The sequence below is a fragment of the Bombina bombina genome, chromosome 6, assembly GCF_027579735.1.
Source record: "Bombina bombina isolate aBomBom1 chromosome 6, aBomBom1.pri, whole genome shotgun sequence".
Lineage (NCBI taxonomy): Eukaryota > Metazoa > Chordata > Amphibia > Anura > Bombinatoridae > Bombina > Bombina bombina.
In genome coordinates, this window is record NC_069504.1 from 121,263,722 (window position 1) to 121,275,935 (window position 12,214).

Consider the following 12,214-nt stretch of genomic DNA (forward strand, 5'->3'; position numbering starts at 1 on the left):
CAGAATCCACTATTGGAATCCTGCTGTCTGATGTCGGTTCTACCAAAGCTAAGTGCATTTGTTGTAAACTTGTGTTAACTGTTCCTCCGGCTGTAGTTTGTGATCGTTGTCATGACAAACTTTTACATGCAGAAAATATTTCCATTAGTAGTAATCCATTACCTGTTGTTATTCCTTCAACATCTAATGCTCAGGATATTCCTGTTAATGTGAGAGAATTTGTTTCTAATTCTATTCAGAAGGCTTTGTCTGTCATACCACCTTCTAATAAACGTAAAAGGTCTTTTAAAACTTCTCATAAAATTGATGCATTTTTAAATGACCGACAACATTCTGATTTATCTAGCTCTGATGAGGATCTATCTGGTTCAGAAGATTCTGCCTCAGATATTGACACTGACAAATCTTCATATTTATTTAAAATGGAGTATATTCGTTCCTTATTGAAAGAGGTGTTGATTGCGTTAGATATGGAGGAGACTAGTCCTCAGTTTTTAAACCTCATGTAGTTATTCCAGACGTTTTTCCAGTTCCTGATGCTATTTAAGATGTTATTTCTAGGGAATGGAATAGACTGGGTACCTCTTTTACTCCTTCTTCAAGGTTTAAGAAACTGTACCCTTTGCCGTCTGATAGATTGGAGTTTTGGGAAAAAATCCCCAAAGTTGATGGGGCCATCTCTACTCTTGCTAAACGTACTACTATTCCTACGGCAGATAGTACTTCTTTTAAAGATCCTTTAGATAGGAAACTTGAATCTTATCTAAGGAAAGCTTATTTATGTTCAGGTCATCTTCTTAGGCCTGCTATTTCTTTGGCTGATGTTGCAGCTGCTTCAACTTTTTGGTTGGAAACCCTAGCGCAACAAGTATCAGATCATAATGTGTATAGCATTGTTAAGTTAATTCAACATGCTAATAATTTCATTTGTGATGCCATTTTTGATATCATCAGAATTGATGTCAGATATATGTCTTTAGCTATATTAGCTAGAAGAGCTTTATGGCTTAAATCTTGGAATGCTGATATGACTTCTAAATCAACATTGCTATCTCTCTCTTTCCAAGGTAATAAATTATTTGGTTCTCCATTGGATTCAATTATTTCAACTGTCACTGGGGGGAAGGGAGCTTTTTTGCCTCAGGATAAAAAATCTAAGGGTAAATTTAAGGCTGCTAACCATTTTCGTTCCTTTCGACAAAATAAGGAACAGAAACCTGATGCTTCCCCTAAGGGAACGGTGTCCAATTGGAAGCCTTCTTCAGTCTGGAATAAATCCAAGCCATTTAAAAGGTTTAAATCAGCCCCCAGGTCCACATGAAGGTGCGGCCCTCATTCCAGCTCAGGGGGCAGACTAAAATTCTTCAAGAATGTTTGGATCAATTCAATCCAAAATCATTGGATTTAGAACATTGTTTCTCAAGGGTACAGAATAGGTTTCAAAGTAAGACCGCCTGTGAGAAGTTTCTTTCTCTCACGCATTCCAGTGAACCCAGAAAAGGCTCAGGCTTTCCTGAAGTGTGTTTCAGATCTGGAGGTATCTGGGGTAATTGTGCCAGTTCCTGTCTGGGGATCTCTGACAGCGCAGGGGGTTTGGAAATCTCAAGAGGCGAGATTACCAATCAATATTTTGGAACTCCGTGCGATTCTCAGAGCTCTTCAGTTTTGGACTCTTCTGAAGAGAGAACCATTTATTTGTTTTCAGACAGACAATGTCACAACTGTGGCATATGTCAATCATCAAGGTGGGACTCACAGTCCTCAGGCTATGAAAGAAGTATCTCAGTTACTTGCTTGGGCGGAATTCAGCTCTTGTCTAATTTCTGCGGTCCATATCCCAGGTATAGACAATTGGGAAGCGGATTATCTCAGTCGCCAGACTTTACATCCAGGAGAGTGGTCTATTCACCCAGATGTGTTTTTTCAGATTGTTCAGATGTGGAGGCTTCCAGAAATAGATCTGAAGGCTTCTCATCTAAACAGGAAACTTCCCAGGTATCTGTCCAGGTCCAGGGATCCTCAGGTGGAAGAAGTGAATGCGTTGACACTTCCTTGGAGTTATCAACCTGCTTATATCTTTCCGCCTCTAGTTCTTCTTCCAAGAGTGATTTCCAAAATCATAATGGAGCGTTTGTTTGTACTGCTGGTGGCTCCAGCATGGCCACACAGGTTTTGGTTTGCGGATCTTGTTCGGATGTCCAGTTGCCAACCTTGGCCACTTCCGTTAAGGCCAGACCTTCTGTCTCAAGGCCCTTTTTTCCATCAGGATCTCAAATCATTAAATTTGAAGGTATGGAGATTGAAAGCTTAGTGCTTAGTCATAGAGGTTTCTCTGACTCAGTGATTAATACTATGTTGCAGGCTCGTAAATCTGTGTCTAGAAAGATTTGTTATCGAGTTTGGAAGTCTTACATTTCATGGTGTTCTTCTCATAAATTCTCTTGGCATTCTTTTAGAATTCCTAGAATTTTACAGTTTCTTCAGGATGGTTTAGATAAGCTCTTTCTTGTGAGTCTCCTTTTCTGATTTTTCATCAGGATAAGGCGGTCTTGCGGACTTCATTTAAATTTTTACCTAAGGTTGTGAATTCCAACAACATTAGTAGAGAAATTGTTGTCCCTTCATTGTGTCCTATTCCTAAGAATTCTCTGGAGAGATCTTTACATTCTTTGGATGTGATAAGAGCTTTGAAATATTATGTTGAAGCTACTAAAGATTTCAGAAAGACTTCTAGTCTATTTGTTATCTTTTCTGGTTCTAGGAAAGGTCAGAAGGCTTCTGCCATTTCTTTGGCATCTTGGTGAAAGCTTTTGATTCATCATGCTTATTTGGAGTCGGGTAATTCCCCGCGTCAGAGGATTATGGCTCATTCTACTAGGTCAGTTTCTACTTCCTGGGCTTTTAAGAATGAAGCTTCTGTTGCTCAGATTTGCAAAGCAGCAACTTGGTCTTCTTTGCATACTTTTACTAAATTCTACCATTTTGATGTTTTTTCTTCTTTAGAAGCAGTTTTTGGTAGAAAAGTACTTCAGGCAGCTGTTTCAGTTTGATTCTTCTGCTTATAATTTCAGTTTTTTTCATTATAAGATTAAAACTTTTGATTTGGGTTGTGGATTAATTTTTCTTCGGAATTGGCTGTCTTTATTTTTATCCCTCCCTCTCTAGTGACTCTTGCGTGGAGTGCCACATCTTGGGTATTTGCTATCCCATACGTCACTAGCTCATGGACTCTTGCCAATTACATGAAAGAAAACATAATTTATGTAAGAATTTACCTGATAAATTAATTTCTTTCATATTGGCAAGAGTCCATGAGACCCACCCTTTTTATGGTGGTTATGATTTTTTTGTATAAAGCACAATTATTCCAATTCCTTGTTGATGCTTTCGCTCTTTTCTTATCACCCCGCTTCTTGGCTATTCGTTAAACTGAATTGTGGGTGTGGTGGGGGTGTATTTATAGGCATTTTGAGGTTTGGGAAACTTTGCCCCTCCTGGTAGGAATGTATATCCCATACGTCACTAGCTCATGGACTCTTGCCAATATGAAAGAAATTAATTTATCAGGTAAATTCGTACATAAATTATGTTTTTTATTTAGATTTATTTTAATTATGTTAAAGTTAGTGGTGTTAGGGTTACGTTAGGGTTAGACTTAGGGTTAGGTTTAGGGGTTAATAACTTTAGTATAGTGGCAGCGACGTTGGGGGCGGCAGATTAAGGGTTATGTATAGGTAGAAGGCGGCGATGTCGGGGGCGGCAGATTAGTGGTTAATAACTGTAATGCAGGTGGCGGCGACATTGAGGCGGCAGATTAGGGGTTAATAAGTGTAGGTAGGTGGCGGCGGTGTCAGGGCGGCAGATTAGGGGTTAATAAGTGTAATGTAGGTGGTGGCGGGGGCGGCAGATTAGGGGTTAATAAGTATAATGTAGGTGGTGGTGATGTCGGGGGCAGCAGATTAGGGGTGTTTAGACTTGGGGTTTATGTTAGGGTGTTAGGTGTAAACATAACTTTTCTTTCCCCATAGGAATCAATGGGGCTGCGTTATGGAGCTTTACGCTCCTTTATTGCAAGTGTAAGGCTTTTTTTTAGCCCGCTCTCCCCATTGATGTCTATGGGGAAATCGTGCACAAGCACGTAAAACCAGCTCAAAGCAGCGCTGGTGTTTGAGTGCGGTATGGAGCTCAATTTTGCTCAACGCTGCTATATTGCCATCGCCAGGTTTTTACAAACCTGTAATAGCAGCGCTATAAGGAGGTGAGCGGTGGAAATAACTTGCAAGTTAGTACCGAGCCACTCATAACACAAAACTCGTAGTCTAGCCGTTTGTCTTTTTAATGTATATTCGTCATTTATTCAATTCTACTGTATTTAGTGGTTCTTTAAGGCCCCTGCTTCTGGCACAGTGTCTATTTTATTTCCCCTGGGTGTTATGAGTATATGCATTTTGTGATTGGATGTTGGCTGTCACATGTTGCAGGGGGGAGGAAAATTTAAGTTTGAAATTTGTTCAAAAAGAACTACTACATATTTTAATCTCAAACTAATTGATTTGCATTGGCGTTTTAGCATACATTTGTTAAATAAACAATTCTTCTGTGTTTACTATAGAGCAGCCATAAGCCATGTCAAGCCATTGCTGCATAAAATAAAGCAAATATATTGCTATTGAAATACATGAAATAATATCAGCGTAAAATATGTTCTAATGCTAGATTGCACATTTGTTTTGCAGGTATATGCTTGGACTTTCAGCGGTTCCTGCAATTCTTCAGTTCCTTGGTTTCCTTTTCCTTCCAGAAAGTCCTCGTTGGCTCATTCAGAAAGGCCAGACACAAAAGGCTAGAAGAGTTCTATCTCAGATTCGTGGTAATCAAACAATTGATGAAGAATATGATAGTATTAAAAACAGTATTGATGAAGAAGAGAAAGAAATGGGAGCAGGTAATGCACAATTTACTTTATATTGAAATTATGTAAAAATAACTTTCTCACTCTACACTCGTTACTAGTGGGTATTCTGCTTCATGGTTTCGTTGAGTAGGGAAAATATTTGATCTCCCAACTTTATTTAGGGGCCTAACTCCCTCTTTTTCTTTTGATTGGTTCTAGTTTTGCTATGTACGCTGAGGTAACGTTCAATAACAACAATCTGAGTTTGCAAATAATCTGTTATATAATTTTTATACCAAGGCTTTTGGTAACATTCTAGTATGTCTAATTTGGTATAGCCCCCCAAATAATGGATTTGTGTATTTCATGTGATACACTCCTTTCTCTCACATTCTGTCATATATGTGCATGAAGCTGATATTTCATATGATGGATAAGTAGTTCTCCACCCCTGTGCACTGATAGAACTTCCTGAGGTCTTAAACTACTTCTCCCTACCTATATGTGTATGCATGTTTGTGTTTATATGTGTATGTGTGTATGTGTATATATATATATATATATATATATATATATATATATATATATGTGTGTTTATATATATATATATATATATATATAATGTGTGTGTGTGTGTTTATATATATATATATATATGTGTGTGTGTGTGTGTTTATATATATATATATATATATATATATATATACACATATATATATATATATATATATATATATATATATATATATATATATATATATATATATATGAGACAGTAAACCTACAAAATAATGTTATATAATTCTGCACATAGTATAGAATTATATAACATTAGCTTAGTGCCAACTTTATAAAACAAAGGATTGCAAAGATATTTCATTTCATAATTTAATTTTCCTAAACTCCGCTCCTGGCTCTACTGAGCGGGTCTTTTTTTCATAAGCACTTTGCGGGCACGCTGTCTAGTCGCCATTAAGCTGAATGTAGCTCGCTCCCGCTACCAGACCAGAGCTTACCAGACGGGAGCACTTATGGAAAAAAAGACCCGCTCAGTAAAGCCAGGAGCGGAGTTCAGGAGAATTTAAATTTTTTGAATAAAATATTTCTCCAATCCTTTGATTTTAAAGTCGGCGCTAAGCTGATGTTATTTAATTCTGCACCATGTGCAGAATTATATAACATTATTTTGCAGGTTTACTGTCCGTTTATTATAAATGATTGCTACTCAATTGATAAGGATGCCTTGTTCACTTTTTGATGCTAAACCTCTTGTTTGTCATTTCTATCCATTTTTTTGTGGGAGGAGGAGGAATGAAGATGGAAGAATACATATGATGACCTATTAAAGTGTTTAAGAAGTGTAGTATTGAGATTTTCCCCACCTTCCTCTTGTCATGGGTGCCACCATGTTGAAATCTAGCTTAGACTGTATTTCAGTGCTTATGTGTTAATACACATACATTTGTATCAGTGGCATATTAAGGTTTTGTGCTGCCCTAGGCACTCAACATTCTGTGCTCCCCTACCACCCCCCATAATATGACCATAATATTTTTTGGTGAGGTATTAATGGGAATTTTTTTTATGGCATTTCCAAAATAAATTCTCACACACACAGTCACAGACACACACATATTTATACACAGACACACTTGAATCAGGAGTTTGTGTTTTTGTTTTGTTTTTTAAACTTTATTTGTGTTGGGTCCATTACTTCCTGTCACAGCCCAACAAGGGGGTTGTGATTCCTACAGGAAGGCAAAGGAGAAGCTTCCCCTTATACATGTTTGTTAGGAGACATGCACTAGCTCCTGTCAGTTTCTTGCCATGCTCAGAGGATATCGCTGCAAATCATGTGACAAAATGGTAAAAACAAAACTACTATGTGAAAAAGCCACCTCTTTCAAAAGTCAGTGCTACTACTGGAAATGTTTATCCATTTTTTAATATTCTGATTTTCTGATTCATGATACCATTATTATTTAAAGTAGAGGGTATTAATCTGAACTGCCTATCTGAAGTGGTGGTTAAAAAAAACTACTTATGTCCAAATACCACCTCTTCCAAAAGGCAATTCAGAGTATGTACTACTATTGGAAATGATTATCCATTTTTACTAAATAATAAACTAATTCTTGCTACCATTACAATTATTTCTTACAGTAGTAGCCATTAATATGAACTGCCTATCGGAAGATGTGGTAAAAAACAAACAAAAATAAATAAAAAACAAACAAACAAATTATTGATGCTTAACATGAGTTGGCTTTGCAGGATAAACATACACTGGCAACACAAACTTTTGCTGCAAAAATCCTGCTAAAGGCAGTGGCTACACTGAGAATTTCTAAATGCTCGTTTTGTAAGAAAACAAGTCATTTGTTTGCCAATTAACCCCTTCATGCCAGGGGCAAGTGTTTAACATCGGAATGAAGGCTTGATGTAAAAACTTGCTTGAAAAACAAAATCACACAATCGTTGATGCAATCTTGTGATTTCAAGGCCAGAATCGGGTCATGGGGGACTGCCTATGATGCTAGGCACTGCCCCAGTCAGATTTCCTATTGCCTCAAAGGAGGAGGGTGCAGGACGCCAAAAAAAGCTGGGATGTTACTTGCCGTCCTAACGTTGCTGAAACCCAGTGCTGTTAGGACGGCATGGAACGTCCTAACCACATCTAGGGGTTAACGCAATCAGTTTTATTTTTCTTTGATTTTTGTATCCAAAGGAGCACTGTTTCATATCCCTTTAAGTACCGCAGTGATTGTACCCTCACAAATGTAGCCTACCCTTATTGTAATTGGTAATGTATGTATTGTAAAGTACCCCATAAAAGTGTTTTACTGTATATAGCACTGTGTTATTTGTTCCCACTTTATAATTAGCATATAATAACATTTTTTATTTTTTTTATTTATGTTCATATAAAATAAAAAGACAGATTAAATCACATCCTATAATCAATATGTGCTAATGAATAGAAAGGAATATAATGCATGCTTATAGGACATATTTCAGGATTATTAGTGTGTACATAATTTGCCAATCAAAAAATCTTCCCAGTGACTCATGGGCCTCCTAAAAATATGAAACATTCAAGGTGAGGTAATTCAGAACAGATAGTAGACCACTTTTGGATCTCATAGAATGAACCTCCTTTTAGTTTTCTTTATATTATATATCAAACTTTGATATGAAAACAAACTAGCATAAAACATCATATAGGATTCTAGGAAAAGTTTATTAATATTAATACCCCTGAAGTTATATTAAACATACTGTATATTAGTACATAATGATCTAGCAATAACCAACGTGCCATTAGGAAGGAAGCTATATCTAAGGCTCTTGTGAGACTATCATTAAACCTAGCCACTTAACAGAGGTTATAGCATAATTAGAACCAAAGATAACTGCACAATGAACTGGAGTGTCAAAATCATATACTATATTTTGCACCATGTCATGGAACATTATTTAGGTAATGAACAGTATAATTTGGAGGCAAAGACTATATCTTTCCGACTAGCCTACTGAGTAGGCATCATTGAGGACTGAAATGTAGGTAAACCTGACTAGGCATTTTAATAGTAGGTGGTCTTACCTTTGTAATACTTATATGGATGGACTTGGAGATAGACTATGACTCTGGACACAAGAGTTATCAAAGTTTACAAAAGGTCAGAGTCTGTTTAAATTAAAAGTACTGTGACTTTATCGTTTGTGAACACTGATCAGAGCCCAAAAATGACCTCTATATGTTGTGGGGCCATTATACAAATGATATGAACCATATAAAACCTGCCGCCGCGGCTGCTGGTAGCCTTTTATTTGCTCCAATTGAGTAACCAGTGTTAGACTACTGGTAAAAAGAATATATTATTTATAACCGCTTACATTTTTAAGCAGCAAGTATCCTCTATTATTAAATACAATAATTCTATAAACACCTTGAGCTACCTATTGGCCTTCTATAATTCACTAAAGATATCATATATTGCAAATAAACAGTATGTTCTACATTTCAGAAACTGTGCTATACAGATTATCAAGGCAATCTTCATGTATAAGATATCCTATACTATAAAAGGCCAAATGTGTTTGTCCGAAGCTGTCATGCGCAGTAGAGACAGCATGAGGACAAACACACCTGGCCTTGGATTCCCTACCTGATCTGCCGACTGCTGCAAGAAGAAGTGGGCGTGACCGATCGGTAAGGGGGCGTGGCCTAGTGGGAAGACCCGTGAAGGGGGCGTGGCCTGGTGTGAAGGCAGTAAAGGGGCGGGGCCCGGGGCAGGGCCGTGAAAGGCCGCGGAGAGAGCTCAAACAGCTCAAAAGAGGGGAGAGGAGGGAGAGAGAGATCAAGAGGGGAGAAAGAGACAGGGGAGAGAGAGGGGAGAGAGAAAGAGGGGAGATGTGGAGTGAGAGAGAGAGGGGAGAGAAAGAGGGGAGAGAGAAGGGGGAGAGAGAGAGGGGGGGAGAGACAGAGGGGAGAGAGACAGAGGGGGGGGAGAGAGAGAGGGGAGAGAGGGGAGATGTGGGGAAAGAGAGAGGGGAGAGAGAAAGAGAGAGGGGAGAGAGAGGGGAGACAGAGAGAGGGGGACAGAGAGAGAGAGGGGAGAGAGTGAGGGGGGAGAGAGAGAGGGAGAGGGGAGATAGAGAGGGAGAGAGAGAGCGCAAAAGAGGGGGGAGAGAGAGAGTGCAAAAGAGAAGGGGGAAAGAGAGAGCTCAAAAGAGAGGGGGAGAGAGAGCGAAAAAGAGAGGGGGGAGAGAGAGAAAGCAAAAAAGAGTGGGAGTGAGAGAACGCAAGGGGTGGGACCACTGTACTGCAAAAAATGGCCCGTGTGAACGGGCTTTAGGACTAGTATATATATAAACAGGTAAACTGTAACAGTGAGCATTTTAAATATACAACAAAAGGTTATGTTTATATACAGACATCAGATCGAACAATAGAACCTGTTCAAGTCCCAAGCCACAATCGTCAAATGTAAATGATAGATGCTGGACAACCATGCCAAGCATTGCGACTATCCCTGCTGCTATTGTAGCTTTGGAGCATTTGTGGTGCAGGCTGGCTCATGGGGCTTTAGTGAGCTGCTTTCTAACATCTCTTAAAACATTTCAGACTCAGTCGTCTAGGATGATCAAGAGCAGGAGGGCCTCTGCACAAACGATTGCTTGCAGTATTACATTGTCAGTGGGTGTTGCCTTGTTCCCTGCAAACTGAGACGGGTTGCCTGCCTGTGAACCTTGTCCACCTGCATGTTAATAAATAGGGTCCCTTTACTCAATTTTAAAAAAATGGTTAATATTCAGCTCTGCTTGCAAATCTCAAAACAAGGTAATATGGAGCCTCCATGCTTTATTATTACTGTTGGAAGAGAAGGTCTATAAACTTATTGCTCATTAGCATCTTTGTGGATTTCTTTTTGTGGTTCAGCTTTGGCAGAAACCTGTAAGTAGTGACATTTAGCTCCATGTCAAGTTCTATAGAATTTGAAGAAAAAAAAAAATCACTTATTGATAACTTACTTGAAGGACCTCTAAAAACACATTTTGTACTTTCCTACTTCCTGCCTATTTTTCCTGCTGTTTTAATTTTTCTTTCTTGGCTCAATCTATCCTATATTCCCTTTTAGTTAAACTTAATTTCCTTTTAACCTGCCCCTCAACCACACCTCAGGGTGTTTGCTTTCTTACCCCTATTTAAAGCAATCCTGCTTAAAGTAATATGAAACCCAAAGTTTTTATTTTAGGATTCAGATAAAGCACACCATTTAAAACTACTTTCGAATGTACTTCTATTATTACATTGTCTTCATTGTCTTTGTATCTGTTGCTGAAAAGCAGGGACTTAAAAGGATACTAAATTCTGATAGAGCATGTAATTTTAAGCAACTTTCTAATTTACTCCTAAATGTAGCCACCAATCAGCAAGCGCTATCCAGTGTCCTGAACCAAAAATGGGCCAGCTCTTTAGCTTAGATTCCTGCTTTTTCAAATAAAGATACCAAGAGAACAAAGAAAAATTGATAATAGGAGAAAAATTGAAAGTTGTTTAAAATTGCATTCTCTATCTGAATCATGAAAAAAAAAATATTTGGGTTTACTATCTCTTTAAGCTCAGGAGTGTGCACGTATCCGGAGCACTATATGGCAGCAGTTTTGCAAGAATGTTATTAATTTGCAAGAGCACTAGATGGCAAAAGTATTTCCTTCCATGAAGTGCTCCAGGCACCGACCTAGGTATCTTCTCAACAAAGAATACAATGGGAACAAAGCAAATATGATAATCGAAGCAAATTGGAAACTTTTTAACAATTATATGTGTCTAATTCACAAAAGAAACGTTTTGGGTTTCATATCCCTTTAAATGGGTTCAGAGGTTGTGCTTCCTATACCTTTCAGGGGACAGGGAGGTTTACAAAGCAGTTCTTATTGATACTCATATTCCCGTCTTGTTGATTTGCTTAGCATACTTGCGGCCAGTCTCCTCTCTCCTATTGGTCACATCGCAGGCATCTACTGTATTTCACACCTTTTTTATGTCTGTGTGACTTCACACCTGTTTTAAATAGGCTGCCTGTTCATTATTAAAATTAGCTCATCAAAATAAATATTATACATGAAAGTTTTTACAGGATTTTTGAAAAGTGTAAATGGATTCCAAAATAAGCTCCCATATTTGTGATATGCTATTTAATAAATGAGTCTCATATGATCTATAAAGATTTAAATAATAATTAAAGGGACACTGAACCCAAATGTTTTCTTTTGCGATTCAGATAGAGCATGCAATTGTAAGCAACATTCTAATTTACTCCTATTATCAAACTTTCTTCATTCTCTTGGTATCTTTATTTGAAATGCAAGAATGTAAGTTTAGATGCCGGACCATTTTTGGTGAACAACCTGGGTTGTTCTTGCTGATTGGTGGATAAATTCATCAACCAATAAAAAAGTGCTGTCCAAAGGTCTGAACCAAATTAAAAAGCTTAGATGCCTTCTTTTTCAAATAAAGATAGCAAGAGAACGATGAATAATTGATAATAGAAGTAAATTAGAAAGTTGCTTAAAATTTCATGCTCTATCTGAATAACAAAAGAAAAAAATTGGGTTCAGTGTCCCTTTAAGCGTTACATTTCATTATCTATTTTACAGTTGGTCTACTCAAACTTGAAATTGAATAAGAATATGTAGGATAGATATGAAATATATGAACGCCTAATCTAAAAAATAATGTATCATTTTCTTCTTTTGTAATCCTTTACTAGATGGTCCATACATTAAGATGGTAAAGTAACCCTTTACCTCTAG

The 12,214-nt window shown here is 37.8% G+C and overlaps 1 protein-coding gene across 1 annotated transcript in view; it reads left to right on the top strand.

Moving 5' to 3' along the window:
* The window catches only part of SLC2A13 (solute carrier family 2 member 13), a 617,139-nt gene that overhangs the window by 280,124 nt on the left and 324,801 nt on the right, over window positions 1-12,214 (top strand). The window contains exon 3 of the mRNA XM_053716589.1: window positions 4,737-4,945. Coding sequence (XP_053572564.1) covers window positions 4,737-4,945 — 209 coding nt within the window. The remainder of the gene's footprint in view (window positions 1-4,736; window positions 4,946-12,214) is intronic.